This window comes from Pleurodeles waltl, chromosome 7 (assembly GCF_031143425.1).
Source record: "Pleurodeles waltl isolate 20211129_DDA chromosome 7, aPleWal1.hap1.20221129, whole genome shotgun sequence".
In the NCBI taxonomy this organism is placed as follows: Eukaryota; Metazoa; Chordata; class Amphibia; order Caudata; family Salamandridae; genus Pleurodeles; species Pleurodeles waltl.
The window spans coordinates 310,671,661-310,691,744 of NC_090446.1; the positions used below are offsets into that span (position 1 = coordinate 310,671,661).

General features: G+C 45.4%; 1 protein-coding gene across 4 annotated transcripts in view; it reads left to right on the forward strand.

The window, feature by feature from the left end:
- SGK2 (serum/glucocorticoid regulated kinase 2) overlaps nucleotides 1-20,084 on the forward strand; it is a 402,530-nt gene that overhangs the window by 244,974 nt on the left and 137,472 nt on the right. For all 4 annotated transcript variants that reach the window (XM_069243755.1, XM_069243753.1, XM_069243752.1 and 1 more), the window contains one exon: nucleotides 15,292-15,341. In XM_069243755.1, the coding sequence (XP_069099856.1) occupies nucleotides 15,298-15,341 (44 nt within the window). In that variant the 5' untranslated portion in view covers nucleotides 15,292-15,297. The remainder of the gene's footprint in view (nucleotides 1-15,291; nucleotides 15,342-20,084) is intronic.

A 20,084-nucleotide genomic window follows, 5' to 3' on the forward strand; every position in this document is an offset into this window, starting at 1 on the left:
CTGTCTCGAGGAAACTAGTAACGTCGATACAGCAGTGGGACAGGCAGTGCTGAGGCATCTATTTCGTTAAGGCGAGCCTCTTACACATCCCACCACCACACTCAAGGTATGTTCGATATTGGTTCTCAGTCTCGTTAATATTTAATTTTATATCACAGTGTGGTTTACTCTAATATTGTGCTTCAAGCTATTTGCTTTTTCATATTGTGTTAACATGTTGTAGACCTTAAAACAACAACAAAACAGATTGTGTCAAAACTTTCTACCACGCAGCTTTTTCTATTATTCTTATATTGATATACATATATATATGTGTGGATGTATAAAGGTATACTAATGTCAGTGACATCACTTAAAGAATTACGATAAAATTACAGTCAAAGTAATTCACTAATTAAAAAGACATTACTGCTCGTTATTCTGATTCAAGCATGTGAATCTATGAAAGATCCAATACTGGAGAAGAAAATTAGTTACTTACCTGTAACTGCAGTTCTCCAGTATTGGTATCTTTCATAGATTCACATTCGACCCACCCTCCTCCTCTCAGAGGCTCCCCTATTATACAGATATTAAACTTCACACTTCTACTAGAAAATCTGAGGGAATTCAGCCTCTGTTGGGAGTGTGTGGGAGGGGCGGAATCCTGATTGGTTGACACTGAAGTTTGGGTCTTTTCACAAAACAAAGTGGATAGACTGTAAAATACCCTATGAGGCCTACTAGGGCCTACTGGTTTTACACTTACTGACTTACTGCTTTATGTATTTAAACTTACCGTGAGGCTCCCACCTCGACGATGGGGATGATTCAAGCATGTGAATCTATGAAAGATACCAATACTGGAGAACTACAGTTACAGGTAAGTAACTAATTTTCTTACTTCCTCAAAGCGACACTCCCGCCCTGTACATAATGCTCATCTCACCAGGGTCTGAAACACTCGCACTCACACGGGAGACGAGTTTAAGTGGATTGCAGCCTCTGTGTCCTGGCGTGCTGCGGCATGCAGAACTAGACTGCTAATTCTTCAAGATGGCAGCCTCCCGTGGATTGAAGGAGGCATGTAAGGACCCTTGCACTGGGTGTCCCTTATCAATGCCTGTAAAGGCATGGAAGACAAAGGGGCATTAACTAACTTGCGATGATGAAAACCGGGCAAAAAAAGGGAGATTCTTTTAAGTTATAAAAATAGTTTGAGTGCCAGAGACTACTTATCTTATGTATAATTAAGTTTTATTAATTTTAAATGGTAACTACGATCTTCACAGATGCGAGTCTTAACTTTGCAGGTGGTCATCCCTACATAATGTAAGTTGCATGGGCAAGTGATCATATACTGCTCTCTGGTTATTACAGTACTGGTTCAAAAATTAGAAGAAACCTGTGTTTTGAAGCATTTTGCTGCTTATCTGATATACAAGAACGCCAACATTTGTGTAAACCATAGCACAGGATCGTGCACCTCGACAAACAAGATCAATTGTTTTTTTTTTTTTTTTTTAATCAAATATTTTTTACAAACCAGTGCCAAAATGTACCTATTGACCCAGCATTGAGGGTGGTGAAGGTGTTGACCGTGACACCAAGAATCCCGAGTTGTGCATTTCGGAGCTTTGACTAGCAAGTGTAACCGTGGGCAAAATACTTTATTTCACTATGCCTGGGTTCCCTTGTCTGCCAAAAACGAGTGCGGTTGGAAAACCGGTTGACTGCCGTTTTTATTAAAATAACAACCTGATATTTATGTGATAGAGGAGGGTTTCTGTGCATTCAAACCAGTGATTGAAAATTATGTCAGTAAAAATCACATCTCTCTATGGCTGACCTGCCCCACCCCGGGTCCTGGCAGTCTGTTTTCCTGTGCAAACCCATAAACAAAACTTGTTCACAAATAGCACACACAAAAGAAGGTAGTGTGCCAGGCATAGTGGCCGAAGCAATCTTCGGCATTATTAAAAAAAAATCTGAATCCTTAAATAAAGTCCCTAAGTGTGCACGCACACCTCTTTGTGGGTATATTTTTGTTTTCTTTCAGGGTGTAGGTCGCCCTGCTTCCGGAGGAGGCCATAGAGCAGTAGAGCCTGGTCAGTGTTTGTCACCGGCGGCCTTCTAAATACTTCCTCCTGAAGTACATGTTCACTTGCTTCTGTATGTGCTTTCGTTCAGTAGTAGCAGTCCTCCAGTCCCCTCTGCGGTATTCCCATTTGTGGAGAAGAGTTCGACTTGGACTCTCTGCGGGTGTGCAAATGAGAGCTTTAATTAAAAACAAGTTAGGTTTACAATAACGCGAAACTTCGGCTTTGCCGTTCATGCTAAATGTGCACTCACAATGAATTAACACTGAATAATTATCTTTTCTCCCGCATTCTTCCCTTGAGTGTTCCGCTATTCTCTCCTTCTGGTTATCGCAAAAGCTTTCCCTGGAGCCCTCACTGTGCCAACGATAAAAAAAATAAAAAAACACCCTTGGGTGATCTTTCTCTGCCCCATCCCCAAACCTGCCCCTTCTACAAACCCAATGACTCATCCATCAACACATCCATACATAAACTGTTCCCCGCCTGATGAAAACCGGGGATTCGTCCACCTCTGCCTAATCACCTCCGTGCTAAGCTCTTTCAAAAATTCGAAATCACCATGTTCCCCGCTTCCTTGCTCTACGTTTTACCAGGAGTTTGCTTGGTCCCCCAAACCCCCGGCCAACAACTGCATCCAAAATAGAGTTGGTCATCCCGGCTGTTCCTTACCTCTTTCGTTTTTTTTTTTTTTTAACAAACTTCAAACTTACACCAGGTCGTTCTCACGTGCGTGTTTTAGCACTGCATCTAGCTAAGGACATTTGCCACTTAGGTCCCACAGTGTTGGAATAATTTGTCCCCACAGCATGCCATCTTGTCTGAACCCCCGCACTGACCACCACTAAAGACCGGGCCCAATAGTTGCCTATAGGTTTTCCTCTCCACTTATGCATCCAACCGCTTCACAGCAGAGTGGCTGCAAATCCAGATCACCTTTATATATGTGCTGCCTGCTGCCACGGCACCCCATGAGAAAATCAGCTGTCAGAATCCTAAACTGCCTTACATTTTATAGCCTAACACTTAATCACTCTTCCATTTTCTCGTGTATAAGAAAATGGGCTCCCCTTTTTCCTCAGCATCTGAGCCATTTCTGCATTGTCCGCATTGGGCATATAGCACACACTATGTATCTTCTGCTGTTTAATCTGTTTTGCTTCTTCACACCCATTGTTTCCTTGTCCCTCCATCCAAATTCACATCTTCCTTCCATAGCCCTGCATAGATCTTTGCAACCATCTCCTTTGACACTCTAAATTCCTCAAATAATATCAGCATAAATATCCCTGCAAATAACTGGTTCTCCCTATCAGATATACACGCAAATCTCACTTCCTTCACAATGTTCCCGAAGATGACAATTGAAATCCGTCAGTCTCTTCTTTTCCAGGCTTCTCAGAACTAGATCCCCTTTCCCATCTAATAACCCTTCCCATATAAGGTGATTCCTGCCAGTTTCCCAGCCGTCATTCTCGGAAAAATGCCTTTGTCAGCTTCTCTCATTACATATCGCACCATCTCAGCTGTAAACGTACTTCCGTCCTGCCTCCCTGGCACCTGACTCCAACTCCTCTCCACTCTAATCTACCCCACATTTCCCCAATCTACTCCCTCTAAACTACCACAGTCCACCCAACTCTGCTGCAATCCACCCCGCTCTGCTCCAATCCACCCCACTCTAATCCGCTCCACTCTTCCCCAATCCATATCCCTCCACCCCACTCCAATCTACCACACTCCAATCCATCACACTCCTCCTCAATCTATCCTACTCTGCTCCAATCTGCACCAATATATCTCGCTCCACTCTACCCTGTTCTACCTCACTCAAATCTGCCCCTCTCCCCTCCGATCTGCCCTATTCCAATCCACTCCACGGGTGGCACTACGAACCTGGCATACCAGCCTAGTCAGAAAGAACATTGGTCCAAAATGGACCAACGTTCTTTCTAACTCAGCTGGTATGGAAGGTTCATGGTGCCATCCTTACACTATGCATGCACAAAACCTTCTTGCCCAGAACGGGTACGGAAGGCGCTTAGTGTTCACAGCTGCGGGACTGGAGATTCCATCAAACAAAGAGAATTGGCCGTTATTGTTCAAAACTCCCTTAAATATAATCCTATCAATACAAGTTTCTTTTCATGTGCCCTAACACTCTGGTGGTGCACGTCGCTGTACCAAATAGTTAGAAATAAATAAAGGGAAGCACTGTTTTTTTTCAGATAGTAACAGCTGGCCTAGCTAGGTAGACTTTCTTCCATGAAACTAAATTGTATCGGCAAAGGCTTCTGTTTTTGTCAGGAGCAATCAAGCACATCACGTAGTGGCGAGGGGAGCTTGGGTAACGTATCAGGCACTGACTGTCAGGGAAGCAGGCTTTTATTCGCCTGCTCCTCCAGGGTTTCCAGTCAGAGCTCTGTGATCAGCAGCATTCTGGTTGCTTTGCCCCAAGGGAAACTAGCATTGGCAAAGCCAATAGATTTTGCCAATGCAATTGTGTTTAGTCATGTTGTACACCAGTGTGGCTGCTGTTCAGCATGGCTAAATGTTAGTGGAGCAGAGTGCAGTAGGGTAGATTGGAGTGGGGTAGACTGGGGGTAGAGTGGACTGTGGTAGATTGGGGGTAGAGTTGAGTAGATTGGCGTAGAGTGAGGTAGAATGGAGTGGGGTGGATTGGGGTATATTGGAGTGGGGGATTTGGTAGATTAGCATTTTAGATTGGAGTGGGGTGGATTGAATTATGGTAGATTGGGGTGGAATGATGTAGATTGTAGTAGATTGAAGTAGGGGGGAGTGAGTAGATTGGGGTGGAGTGGGGTAACTTGGGGTAGTTGAGTGGGGTAGAATAGAGTGTAGTTGGATCAAGTGGTGAAGGGTAGATTGGGTTAGGGTGGGGTGGATTGGAGTAGACTGGGGTAGAGTGGGGAGGATTGGATGGGGTAGATTGGAGTGGGTGAATTTGGGTGAAGTGCGTTAGATTGGAGTGGAGTGGAGAGATTTGAGTGGCATGTGGTAGTGTGAAGTAGAGTGAGGTCGATTGGGTAGAGCAGGATGGAGTGTGGTAAATTGAGTGGAGTAGAATAGAGTGCGGTAGATTAGGTAGAGTAGAATGGACTGGTAGATTGGGTTTGATTGGAGTGAGGTAGATTGAGGTGGAGGGGAGTTGGATAGATTGGAGTTGAGAGTTGAGGGAAATAGATTGGGGTAAGAGTCAAGGAGTCAGATAGATTGTATTGTATTGGGATGGGGTAGATTGGATTGGGATGGGTAGATTGGATTGGGGTGGTTTAGATTTGAGTGGAGTGGTGTAGATTGTAGTAGGATAGATTGGAGTAAAGTGGGATATATTCCGGTAGAGTAAAGTGTGGTAGAGTGGAGTGGGATGGATTGAGAGAGTGGAGTAGATTGGAGTGGTTTAGGGTAGACTGGTATAATGTGAGGTAGCATGGGGTAGATTGGGGTGGAGTGGATTGTGTACAGTGGAATAGACTGGAGTGGGTAGATTGAATTGGGGAAGTTAGGGTGGAGTGGATTGGAATAGGGCAGATCGGAGGGGAGAGGGGCAGATTTGAGTGAGATGGAACAGGGTAGAGTGGAATGAGATACATTGGTGTAGATTGGAGCAGAGTGGGATAGACTGAGGAAGAGCGTGATGGATTGGAGTGTGGTAGGTTGGAGTTGGATTGGAGTCTGGTGGAGGGATATGGATTGGGGAAGAGTGGAGCGGATTAGAGCAGGTTGGTTTGGAGCCAAGTGGGATGGATTGGAGCAGAGTGGGGTGGATTGTGGTAGTTTAGAGGGGGTGGGGGGGGTAAAGTGGGGTAGAATTGAGAGGGGTTGGATAGATTGCATTGAAGTTTGGAGTAGGGTACATTGGAATGGGATAGGTTGGATTGGGGTACTTTGAAGTGGAGTGGATTTGGGGTAAATTCGAGTGGAAAGGGGTAGACTGGGATGGATAGGAGCAGAGCGGGGTAGATTTGAGTGGAGTGCAGTAGATTGGGTTGAAATGGGGTAGAGTTGGATGGAGTTGATTGGGTTAGATTGAGTGGAGAAGGGTAGATTGGAGTGGGATAGAGTGGAATTGGGTAGTTTAGATTGTAGTGCAGTAGATATGGGTAAATTGAGTTGGTCTGGGGTAGATTGGGTTGTATGGGGTAGATTGGAAAAGATTGGAGATGGGTAGAGTAGATTGGGGTACACTGGAGTGGAGTGGGTTAGATTGGAGTAGAGTGGGGTAAGTAGTCTGGAGTGGAGTGAGTGGCATGGAGTTGAGTAGCGTTATGCATTGCACAGTGTCAGAGTGGAGGGGCGTAGAGTCGAGTGGCATGCCGTAGAACGGAGTGGAGTGGCATAGAGTGGAAGGGCGTGGAGTGGAGTATGCATCATGTGGTAGTGCACTGCCATTACAGAAACGTGGTTAAATTGAAACAACTATTATATTTGCACCAAAATATTTTTACTGTATACAAATAATGTGTGCAAATGTCATCTCCTATTGTATTTGTGTTTTGATCATTTTCATATTTTTCCACCACACTTTAGAATTACAAAAAAGTGCTTACTTTGTACTTATTCTGATATGTTCTGAAACATCAGCACAGTTCTTTATTTCCTAGCAGACAACAAAAAAATTATCATCCCTTCTCAAAGTCCGAGAAAGAAAAGATAAACACAAAGCTCCGTGGAAGAGAGCGCCTGATATCTGACTGCTGTCATTGAATGCATAGAAAATGTGAGAAGATAAGAACAAAATGTAAAGACCTTTGTACAGTTAATGAGTTTGTGGAAGAACACAGTAAACTGGTTTGGGCAACAGGAGCTACACATTCAAGCTGGGCTTCCCAAAGTAAGTAAAGCCAGCAAATAGCCAGAAATTGTGAGTTACAGACCACAAAGCCAATGGTGATCAACAGTCAGAATACATTCCTAGGTCAGTTTTCTGAATGTCAGCCACGTTGTCTTTAGCAAACCAGACAGCTGCACTGTCTGGTAGCCTATGACCTAAAAAAACACACAAGTATTGGCAAAGCCTACTGGTATGCTGGTGGTGGCTGCCAGCCATTTTACCTTGCCAATAGCCCCCCTATATACAAAGAATAGCTAAAAGCAAAAGTATTTTTCAGTCTCAAAAAGGGCACATTTCTACAGCAGTTTCTAGTACTGAAAGGAACTAGATTGTGTGGCTTTGTTCCTTGTGAAAGGGGATAATGTCGCTAGTCACAGAATGGCTGGAGTGGGTTGACCCACCATGCCCCGCCATGCTGTGTTTTGTATTTGGCAGGAGAAAAAATAAGAATGACAGAACAGCTGACCAATGAATGAAGGTGGCTTTCAGAAAGCCTCTATAAAGAAGTGGGATCTAAAATTAGAAAATAAAAAAAATCCGGCCCACCATTCGGGGATGCGCTCACAAAGTTCTTCACTGGACAGCCACGAAACTGATGTATGCAATGTTGCACACACATTTGGCACACGTACTTTATCGGTGAAGGCGGAGGGTCTTGAGTGCCTCTCATGTAGGAGACTAGCACCCAAAAAGAAAATGTGTACAAAGTGAAGCTCCTATTAAGAAATGTCGGTAAAAAGGCTTAACACGGATTTATGATAAGCTGCCGCCAACTGCCACTTTCCTTATAGCCTGCAATGAAGGGGCAAGAAAGCTACCCTTGACTCTGTGTGAGAATACATGATGAACCTCAGCAAAATCATTAAGTCAGCTGGTGCAAAAACACATGACATGCCTGCCAAAGGCAAAGGAGGGCACGGTGGCACAGAATTCCCAGACAGTTTTGGTCCTACAGATAGGGCGGGGACAAGAAAGGAAGGAGATTGGCAAAGAAATGGAGAGAAACGGCCAGCTGGAATATGAAGGTGAACGAAAGGCGAGCACACAGGGGCAAGTGTGTAAAACAGGATGCTTTAGGGGAAAAGGCAAATTCAGTGCAAAAAAATGTTTAATTCCAATGTCGCATCTGACTACAGTTAACATACCGCGTGCTAAAGTATTCTTTAACAAAACATTTTTTATCTTAATCCACTGTACAGTCAAGCGCAAACGTTTCCACTGCTGATCTCCGCTGCTCATGTGACAGAGGTACTGTGTGCAGGATTACCATTTCAACTCTGTCCTTGGCCCTGGTATTTACCAGATACCACAACTGAAAAGGGAAAATACTATACAGGACAAAATGTTTGTGTGCAGATTCCCTCATGCTATTGTCTATTTTCATTCTGATTTATACATGCAACACATTGTGCAAAAAAAAAATCCCCTTAAAGATCTCGAAAGAAACAAAATTACGAGTTCAGAGTTAAAAAAAAAAAAAAAAAAAAAAAAAAAAAACTTTCATAATCGAGCAGGGGTAACAGCCACCATAAATTGCATTGAATCTGGGTCAGTGATTACAAGGTGTTCCTGCCTGAGTTAACTTTACATTTAGATCTCCATCCTAATGTAGGTTGATACAGAAAGACTACCAAGGTATTAATAACTTGCATCTTCTCGATCTTTACCATATCAGTGAAGCAAGAAAATTGACAGTGCACTATTTATCAACCTAGAGAACTCTTTAAAGCATACTGTATCATGATGCAGTAAAAGTCAACCTCCTCTCTGAGCCCAGTGTTTGACTTTACGCTTGTCATTGAACCTGTACAGCACTATGATCCCTTTCGGCTGGATTCACATTTTACAGGTAGCAGATACATATTTTATACTACTTCAGATAAATACTCTGTGTGTTTTATATAACTTACATAGTCACAGTGAATTGCAGTCACAAAATTCACCATTCGCAAAAACAAGGACCAATATTGTGGTGGTGTTAGCAGCAACATAAAAACACCCACTTGCCAAAAATGGCATGATATAAGCCAGAATCTTGCCTTATTCTAGGTGCCCTCTTTTCAGCCTGTGGAGTCTAGTCTGGCACCAAAGTATTTGGCTACTACTTGGCTTACAGGATCCCCAGCCCTCCCCAGGCCCGTCCACTCCAGTGAGTGCCACCCTAAAATCCTCAAAGTAGTAGCACAATGCAGTTTTACAAAGTTCAGGACTCCAGTGTGACAATGCGATACAGTAGTGGCCTCATCTCAAGCAAGCTTGCTCAATGGGATAAAACTTTAATTCTCTCCCACGGCAGTCTTTATTACATACTTTGCAGAAATTTTTCCCTGAACAATTTATCATGAATTTCAGATGAACTGATGGTGAGTAATTAAGAAAATCTTTTCTACGAGCGGTGTAGTTACTATATCACCGGAATATAGGCATGAGGCCAGTGGTAGCCCACTTAATCAAATAATGAATCAAGTAGCCTGGCCCACCAGTCTGCACATACTTTAAGCTATGAACTGGGGGCCTCATCTATTCTGTGTCTTGTGTTACTTCGGCTTCTCATATGGAGGCGTTGCCCCCAACCCCCTGACACCCACCACCACCACTGACCAAATATTTCTCACTGCCACTAAATTCACAGCAGCAAGCACCAACATTTTAAAGTCTGAGGATAGTAGATAATCTGATCTAATTGCTATACAGTGTTCTTAACTTTGTGTTTCTTGTTTTACTACACCCATATTTTTAGTTTTTGTGCACTGTATTGTTTCTAGGTTTGCAGACAGTCATTTGTTTTCTTTCTTTGTTTCCGGACCACGGTAATGCTCTGTGCTTGCGTTTTGCACAACTCGTCATCAACCCAGAAAGAAATAACAATAAAATGGTCTCTTGTATTTGGAAACTATTTTGCCTCTGAGTAAACGTCCTTAGAGAGACCATATACTGGAAACCGTTTCCATGCAACCAGGGAAGAGTTATGTTTAAAAAAACTAAAAAGGAAAAAAGTACAAATCTTCCGGTGACAAAAATATGTGTATGTATATATTAACTACTCTTACAGCCTATAGGGCTTTTCGAGCACTATCATGCACCCTTTTATTACATGTTCTTGGTGCTACTCCTCCATCCCCTTGTTATGTGGTCTTTAAATCTCCTGGAGGTTTGATCATTACTGGGTCTCATTTTACGGATTTATATTAATTTTCTTGTAATGTTAGTAGAAGTGAACTCCAATCTTAAAAGCTAAAACTTGATTCCCTAAACGCCAGCGAGAGGTAAGAATGGAATAGGACAGCCGCATTGTAGACTACCAGAGAACATGTAAGCTAAGGGCACATATTTGTGCTCTGGAAATAAAGTGTGCATTCCTGACATATTTTTGGCATCCTCCAGGCATCTGGTAGCAGCCTCTGATATCTGATGGGCAATTTGCACCTGACTGGTATCCTTTGTGTAAGGTGAGCACCCCTGGCATGTGATGGTAACATACGGTGCACTAGTAAAATAGGGTAACTGATTATGTAATGACAAGCTATCTAAGCCTATGCGATCTGTCTAAGCTAGTAGATTGCTGACGCTATGAGACCAGTAAAACTTTATTTGCGGAGGGGGAGGAAGAGGAAATGGACTGACATCCAGTGAATTATAATCTACTGGGAAAGGGGCAGGATGTAAACGTGAAATTAAATAGATCTGATAGAAATGCGTTATATAGTGATAGACCGAATCACTGTGTGCCTGGAGCTGTAAAATCTGTGGCTTGCTCGTAAATTTATCTTCGTCTGTTACACGCACAATTTGGGCCCAGCTTTTATCTTGGGGGAGGGAATTACCCGGGCATTGCTGGAAAACGCCCGGCGTTGAACAGACCGAAACAACTATTGGACTTTCTCGTAGATACTGTTCTTGACCTGGTCCTGTCAATCGCAAACCATGTGTATGTAGCCACGTCACAGCAGGACACACGTCTTTCTCATTCAAGCCATGAAAGACTGTAGGGAATGTTCCTTGAATTAGTAAGTGTAAAACGGATCCTCATATACTCGCGCCGCGCCCCAAAGGACACATCACTGGAGCGCTACAGAAGATACCGAGCAAACAGTGGCCACCTTATGTGCTTTTTGTAAGAGAGGGCTAAAACCGCCCCTTCGTATTCCTGTCCTCAATCCCTGAGAAATAGTTTGAGATTTCCTCGAGGGTGCACACTCCTGCGCAATCGTGGAATCCTGCACCTATTAATAATGAGCGCTCATTTAGTTGTTCCGGCTCTACTGTCTAAACCTATTCCTCAGCAGTCCTTTTCACGTGCCTGCCCACCGCAGTAGTTGTGTTCCGTCTCTCACTAAGCGCACTAATGTCTTCTTTGAGTTCTCCCCTCTACTATCTAGTCTCCCACGCTTTATCCCACCTATGTCTGTGTGTTTTACCTTATTCCTGCCGTCGCATGTGCCTCCTTTTCTAGCCAGCAGCTTTTGTTCACTCTGAAACTAGCAGCTCTAAACAATTTAAACAAGCACAGTGCACAGGTAACACATGCGAAAGTGAAGTCTACCCCCTGTTGTTGGGAAGGGTGTCTGGCAAAAGCTGCAGTTTAGTTACAGCAGCCTCTTTTCTTTAGTCCGGTTCCCTGGAGTTTCTGATAAACTTTTGGTTTTCTCTCAATGGTCTCCCTCGTCCAAGTCATTACTGTGTGAGCTTTCTAACCCAAAAAGATATGCAACACACAAATGCCTGATCCTTACTTATTCCTCTTCAAGAAGGGTCGTGGTCCACTACACCCCTAATCTGCCAAGCACAAAATTGCATCCGTCTTTAGTGGCAAACAAAAAAGCCAGATGGGAGGGACCCACGTACTGGGATGAGTAAGACTAGGAATTGGCATAATTAAGGTTACCATTAAGCCATTTGGATATTACCTTCTCGCATGATTTCCCTATCCCAGTCATTGCAATGCAGCATTTTTGGTGCTCTTCATTGCTTACATCTCTGGAAACTGGTGGGGACACAGGAAGCTTACCCGAGTTTTCTTATATGTACCATCTCTGTTCCCGATGTTTGTGTTGCTGTGCTGTGACTGTGTTCTGAGCATCTGTGCCGGGTACAAGGACCCCTCAAACTCTGAGATTCCAGTGATTTGAAGGTTCTTGTAAGTCGTCGTTGCAGCTTCCAGTGGAATATATCAGTTGTGGGCCTCTCATCTCGAACTGTATCAAGTTTGAGGGTATTACTGTGGTGTATATGGCAGGGGAAGCACTTCCCAGTTTTAGAATGATCAATTTAATTTATCACCAACATGTAGTTTTTTTATTTTTTTTATTTCAAATTAATAGTTCTGACTCAATCAGCCGTTTTGTGTTTTTTTTTTGTTTTTTTAGAAGACGCTGTTTATGCAATTTACCAAAACGTATCTCTCCACAAAAAAAATTGTATCTTATCTTCTTCCAGATTCTCTGTAAAAGGGTGCTGCTATGTAAAGAGTGGCGCTATCAATGCCATCTGATCTGGTGTCTCTGCTACTCAACGGTCCAGCCAGGAGGGCCTTGTGAGCTATAGACCAGACTTTTCTCAGTCCGAGATCTGATTTCACTACCTGATCAGGTGCTCTGCTTTCCTAGCCTGTTACAGTCACTGAAGTAATGTCACAGAGTTCGGGAGATGACACACCAGTAAAGAAACTGGGGTGGATCAAGGAGCACCACTAGATCACAACTTTCTTGGGTGGATAAATGAACACAATGATCATGGTGACAAGGAGGGCAAACACTTTCTGTAGAAGCAAGCATCTGACCAATCAAAACATACTACTGGTTCCCAACAAGCAGGTGGGTCCAGAGCCCCTCCGTAGTGATGCTCCGATTGTCTGCTGACAGCTGCGCTGTCAAACCAGCCCTAAAAAATGGATTACAAAGCCCACTAAATAGAAAAAAGGACAGGACATGCCACTTCTACTTGTCATTGAACAACTAAAAATTCTTATACACTTGCCAACAGTCAATAACCGGGGAGTACATAAAACCTTGGAACACAACTCTTCCTTAAAGTCACAAGCCTTCTAATGAGTAAAATGTTTTTCAGCGCAGTACACCGCAACGCATGCAAAATTGACATGCTGGACCCCATTTCCAGAAACAAAACAGAAACCAGCACTACTTAGCTGTCCCAGCTCTACCCCCACAGCCATAAATATAGGGCTAATTACAGGAATGTGCATTACCCCCTTCGTTATTTTCTTGATCGTGGTCTTGCATTTGAGGATGTCCCACCTCATTTAAAGACATTTTTCATAGCATTTAACTTTGTAATTATTATTTTTTTTTCCAAATATGTATTGATTTTTTTAGAACAAATATACAATACACTTTATACAGTGTCCATTCACAATATGCCGTCCTTAGGAGATATGACCTATGAGAGCATACTACCCATCATTCGGCATTTATATAGCCAAACCTAAGCCAAAGATGTGAACCATAGGGCAGGGCAGTTTGGAGAGAAGACCCGGGATGAGGATGTAACAATCAAAGTAATCTGGTCCTTTTCTCCTTATGTCACTTTCTTGTTCCTGCCCTTACATTTAGCGACATATCCGTGATCCCAGGGCAGTTTAGGAATTTGCACCTCCCTCCTCCCCCCCCCCCCAAATTTTTTTTATCTTAACACCAAAACACAATGCAGCACCCAATGCATTTGCCATATCATTGGTGGATACACTAGAGCAGTGGTTCCCAAACGTTTGACTTCTGTGGACCCGTGCTTTATCATTACTGAAACCCCCACTGAATCATTATTGGAATCCGGGGACCCCCCACGGAATCATTACTGAAAGCCCGAGACCTACTCTGTTAATATTATTTAATTTTCCAATCAGTTGCGGACCCCGTGAGAAGGCTTTGTAAACCCCCAGGTGTCCCCGGACCACAGGTAGGAAACCACTGCACTAGAGACCTTGACACAGTGCATAACATTCCAGAAAACGGATTTCATTGTAAATCTATATTGGGTTGATAATGCAACACAAAGGTAAATGGAGTCTCCCAAGAAGTTGCCCAGCAAAAACAAAAGAAGTAAACTCCTTGGACCTCTGATTAGGAAGCTGCCTACCTCTACTAGATTGGAGTTGTAGTGTAGCCTGGTCCTTTACAGGATAATTAATAAATAAATGAGTTTGTATATTTTATGTATCTGCTGAAGGTACACAAAGGTGGAAGTTGTGCAGCAAAAGTGTCAATATTCTGTAAAGGTTCCCAGTCTTCCTCATTTACCTTGATTGCAGCAGACCTAGGAAAAAACGAACTGAAGAAATTGTAAAATCAAAACGAGATAAAATTCCGTTGGAACAACCTTCTACTTTCCACACCATTTATGGCAGTGGACCCAATGGTGATCATAGGCTTTGCTAGTGGAAGAACGCAAAGTCTTGAACTGACCTTGCAGGGCCATCTGAAAGACTAAAATTGGTTAGCCAGAAATGTTCATTTGCCTTACCGAGAGGAACAGAGTAAATGGGGGGGAAAACTTGAGAGGAAATTGGGACAAAGGTAGAATCCTCTCCTGAGTAGTAGCCATCTGTATTCCAAACCAAGGTTTCCAGGGCCAAAAGGAAACTACTAGAATAATTCACTGTTTCAAGTGCAGAAGGCAGGATAGAAACGTGGAAACCACTGGGAACATGTAGAAATTAAATAGCTGAGCTCCGGCATCCATACCTAAAACGCCCACTGTGAGGGATAGTAAGCAGAGCTTTGGGACCAATGGATTGTCTGGATCGGCAAGTGTGTCCATCACTGGGCCAATGAACCCGACGCCACTCGAGGAAAATGTCTGTAGAGATACAATAGCTCGTAGAGGACTGAAAGTCTCTGCTTAGAGAATTCGATTGAGTGAGTTGTACAACTCCCCTGAAGTCTACTGCTTGTAATACCAGGAGGGTTCCTCTGTCACCTGAGCCAAGTTGCTACATCTGATTGTTTCCCGGATGATTGACGTACACTTTGATTTTAGTTTGCATGTCCTTAGGTGAATCTTTCTGACCAAACCCTTATGGAGGGGTTACTAATTAGATGTTACTGTAGACTTCTCCTCGGCGGCATGCTACTTTTCCAACCACCAACAATCCTGTATGGATAACTTATCAAGTTTTTAATCTGTTTTCTTGTTCACATATTTGCAGTCCTGGTACATTCTTCTTCAAAGCACGTTGTTTTAAGGACTATTAGAGTTCCAATTCTTCATATGTACTGAATTGTAAATTGATGCAAATGGAGGTTCAGGGTTGGGTCTAACGCTTTAATTTGAATAGTGTTTCTTACATTAATCAGAGCTATATGCACCCTTACTCATGAGGCATTGTGCCCTTTCTTCCCACAGCCTGAGATGTCAACAGCCATTATCAACCTCGGACCTTCTGCGAACCCCAAGTAAGTGTCTCCGCACTGTCATTTTCATGTAACTAATGAATGAGGCAGTCCTGTACCACCACCACCCTCCTTCTGGGTTGTCTAGAGCGACGACTAGTTCAGTTTTGGATATGGTATTGAGATACTGTATTGACCACGATGAATGTATGGGTTGTCACACCTGTTGCTATGTTGCTTTGCTTCTGTTTAAAAAAAATATTTTATTTGATAAATGTATATGCAGAAATGACGCTACACCAACATTCATCGAAACATAAACAGCCCTAAGGAATCAAGAATCAAAAAACCATTGAAAAGTCAAAATATTCCTGCTTTTCTTCTTGATGCGCCAATAAGTAACACATCAGGAATGTTTAGCTGGTTTTGTTCTTAGGATTTGGGCAGACCAAACAAATATAGTGGACCACAACCCTCCTGCCAAAATTCCACCTCTGGCCCCTATGATAGTGACCGTCCCAAACTCCAACCCTCAGACCCCCCTCCTTAAAGTAAGAAAATACCTTTGTACACAGATATTCTGAGACAACCTCCTGCAAACTGTAAAGTGCATTAATTAACTGAAGACCTAAGTGAGGACTAGAATTTCATTCAAAAGTTTAAATTGAAGGTCTCCATCGCTAGCAGCAGACCAGAACTCTACTGTATTTAAAACTGAGGGCACTCAACAGATACTGTCAACAGTTCAGAGATTCACTTGTTAACCGATAGGGTTGCACACAGACTAGACTAGATCCCACTGTGATTTAAATAATAAAGATGGGAAAGCGACAGCCAAGATCCTTGCTGTAACTGAGTGCCCCAGATGCTGACAGCAGGCTAGAGCCTGTAATTACAGTTAATGGGGGCAAGCACTGGCAACTGGTCAACCTCCCCCCACTTCCCTTCCAATAAAAGGAATGGCCTCATTCAATGGTAGGACAGATTCCACTTTCTCGAAAGCTGGGGGCGTGGAGAGAGGGGTTGAGAGTGGATTTGTTGGAGTAGAATGGAGTGGAGGGAGCAGAGTGTTGTAGAGTTGACTAGAGGGAAGTTGAGTTCAGTGGCAGAGTGTTGTAGAGTGCAGTGTTGTGGAGTGGAATAGGGTGGAGTGGGTTGGAGAAGATTGAGGTAGTGGGGTGGATTGGGTTGGAGTAGAGTTGGTTGGTTTGGAGTAGGGTAGAGTAGTGTGGATTGAGAGGCGAGGAGTGGGGTGGGCTGGATATGGTGGATTGGATTTGAGTGGGGTGAATTGGGGTGAAGTGCACTCACTGGAGTGGGGTGGACTGTATGAGAGTGGGTTTGGTTGGGGTGGATAAACTGGATTGGACTGAACTGGAGTAAAGTCGGGTGGATCCGAGTAGATTTGATTGGAGAGGGGTGGATTGGACTGGGGAGGGTATTATTGGATTGGGGTAGATTGAAGTAGATTCGATTCGATTGGGGTGGATTGGATTGGGGAGGGGGTTATTGGATTTGGGTAGATTGGATTGGGGTAGAGTGGACTGGAGTGGGATGGATTGACTGGAGCAGGGTGGATAGTATGGGAGTGGATCAGATTGGATTGGGGTGGGTTGAAATGGAGTTGTGTGAATTGGATAAGATTGGATTGGAGGGGCTGGACTGAACTGGGGTGGATTGGAGTAGAGTTGGGTGGATCGCAGTAGATTGGCTTGGAGTGAGTGTGGGGTGGCTTGGAGTAAGGTGGGGTAGCTTGGAGTACAGTGGGTTGGATTGCAGTGGGGTAGATTTATTGGATGGGGATTATTGGAATGGGTGGGGTGGATTAGATTGAGTTCGGTGGGATGGATTTTGGTGGATTGGACTGGAGTGAAGGGTGGATTGTGATGGGGTGGACTAGATTTGATTGGAGCAGGGTGGGCTGGATTGGAGCGGGGTGGGCTGCATTAGAGGGGTGGGGTGGATTGGATTATGGTGCAGTGGAGTACGGTGAATTGTGTAAGTGTGGGGTGTGGTGGATTGGATTGTGGTGTGTTGGATTGGTTTATGGTGTTGTGGATTGTGTAGGAGTGTGGTGGATGGGATGGGAGTGGAGTGGGGTGGGTGGGATGGGATTGGAATGGTGGGCTGGGAGGGATTGGAGTAGGGTGGATGGGATTGGGGTGGACGGGATTGGAGTGGGGTGAAGTGGATTGGGGTTGGACGGATTGGATGGGAGTGGGGCGGATTGGATTAGATGGGAGTGGTGTGGGTTGGATTGGATGAGTGTGGGATGGACGGGATGGGGTGGATTGAGGTGGAGTGGAATAAAGTGGATTTGGGGTGGAGTGAGGTGGTTTGGATTGGGGTTGAGTGGGGCGGATTGGTTTGGATTGGATGGGAGTGGGGCAGATTGGGTAGAATTGGATGGGAGTGGGGCGGATTGGGTTGGATTGGATGGGAGTGGGGTGGATTGGGTTGGATTGGATGGGAGTGGGGCAGATTGGGTTGGATTGGATGGGAGTGGGGTGGATTGGATGGGAGTGGGGTGGATTGGGTTGAATTAGATGGGATGGGAGAGGGGTGGGTTAGATGGGATGGGAGTGGGGTGGATGGGATTGGAGTGTGGTGGAGTGGATGGGAGTCTGGTGGAGTGAATTGGAGTGCGGTGGATTTGAACAGATTGGGGTGGGGTGGATTTGGACCATGAGCACCCTTCAGCGACTCCATCGCCGACCTCACCAGCACCCACGCGCTCCCTTCTATGGACTACATCCTCCTTGGAGACCTTAATTTCCACTTGGAGAACAACGACGACGCCAACACCGCATCTCTGATCGACAACCTCTCCAACCTCTGCCTCAGATAACTCGTCAACACACCCACCCACATCGCCGGCCACACGCTTGACCCGATCTTCTCTGCAAGCACCCACGTCACCCTCAACCACACCACCGAACTTCACTGGACCGACCACCACTGCATCCACTTCACATTCAATAAGCAAATCGAGCACCACCGCACCCAACAACCACGCCGCCGCTGCTGGAGCAAAATCACCGAAGACCAGCTGACCAGCACCTTCGCCCAGAACCCACCCACTGACTCCACCGACCCAGACACCGCCGCACTCAACCTACGACGGTGGATCAATGACTGCGCCAACACCCTCGCACCACTCAAGAGATCCACCGACAACCAAGAAAGAAAAAAAGCCGCATGGGTCACTGACAAACTCCTCACCTCCAAATGCGTCTGCCAGAAACTAAAGAAGAAATGGCTCCTCGAACACACACCGACGGCCTTACAGCCCACAAGGATGCCACCTGCAAGCACCATCAGCTAATCAGACTTGCCAAACGATCCCACTTCACAGAACGCCTGAACAACAATGCACACAACAGCAAAGAGCTCTTCTGCATCGTGAAAGAGCTCTCCAACCCCAGCGCCAACATCGACATCCCACCATCCCAAGAACTCTGCTATGCCTTGTCCACCTTTTTCTATCAGATGATCGCCGACATCCACGACAGCCTCAACACCACGCCCACATCGGACCCCACCCCCAAAAACTCCACCTGCACCAACTGCCTGGACCTACGTAGACGACACAGAAACACGCAAGATCATGTATTCCATCCAATCAGGATCTCCATCAGACCCATGCCCCCACCACGTTTACAACAAAGCCGACTCTACCATCGCCCCCCAACTTCAAAAGGTCATAAACTTATCCTTCGAAACCGCGACATTCCCGGAAAGCTGGAAGCACGCCGAAATCCACGCCCTCCTTAAGAAGCCCAAAGCAGACCCCAACGACCTCAAAAACTTCCGACCGATCTCCCTGCTCCCCTTCCCGGCAAAGGTCACTGAGAAGAGCGTAAACGCTCAGCTTACCCACCACCCCGAGGACAACTCCATCCTGGACCCCTCCCAGTCCGGTTTCAGACGCAACCACAGCGCCGAGACTGCCCTTCTCGCCGCCACAGACTACATCAGACAGCAAATGGACAACAGCGAAACATCTGCCCTCATCCTCCTGGACCTATCCGCTGCCTTCGACACGGTCTGCCATCGCACCCTGAAAACGCGCCTCCACGAAGCCGGAATACAAGAAAAAGCCCTCAACTGGATCTCCTCATTCCTCTCAGACAGAACCCAGAGAGTCCGCCTCCCACCCTTCCGCTCCGAAGCCACCAACATCATGTGCGGCGTCCCCCAAGGCTCCTCGCTGAGCCAGACACTGTTCAACATCTACATGGCCCCCCTCGCACAACTGGCCTGTCAGCACAACCTCAACATTCTCTCTTACGCCGACGACACCCAGCTCATCCTCTCCCTCACCAAAGACCCGCGCACCGCCAAAGCCAACCTCCACGAGGGAATGAAGTCCATCGCCGAGTGGATGAGAAGCAGCCGCCTGAAGTTGAACTCTGACAAGATGGAGGTCCTCATCCTCGGACGCACCCCCTCCGCCTGGGACGACTCCTGGTGGCCCACCTCACTGGGTGCCCCGCCAACACCTACCGACCACGCACGCAACCTGGGTTTCATCCTCGACTCCTCCCTCTCCATGTCCAAGCAGGTCAACGCCGTTTCCTCCTCCTGCTACAACACCCTCTGCATGCTCCGTAGAATCTACAAATGGATCCCGACAGAAACCAGAAGAACGGTGACCCAGGCCCTCGTCAGCAGTAGGCTAGACTACAGCAACACACTCTACACAGGCATCCCAGCAAAAGACATACGACGCCTCCAACGCATCCAAAACGCCTCCGCCTGGCTCAACGTACCCCGCCGCTGCCACATCTCCCACCACCTGAGAGA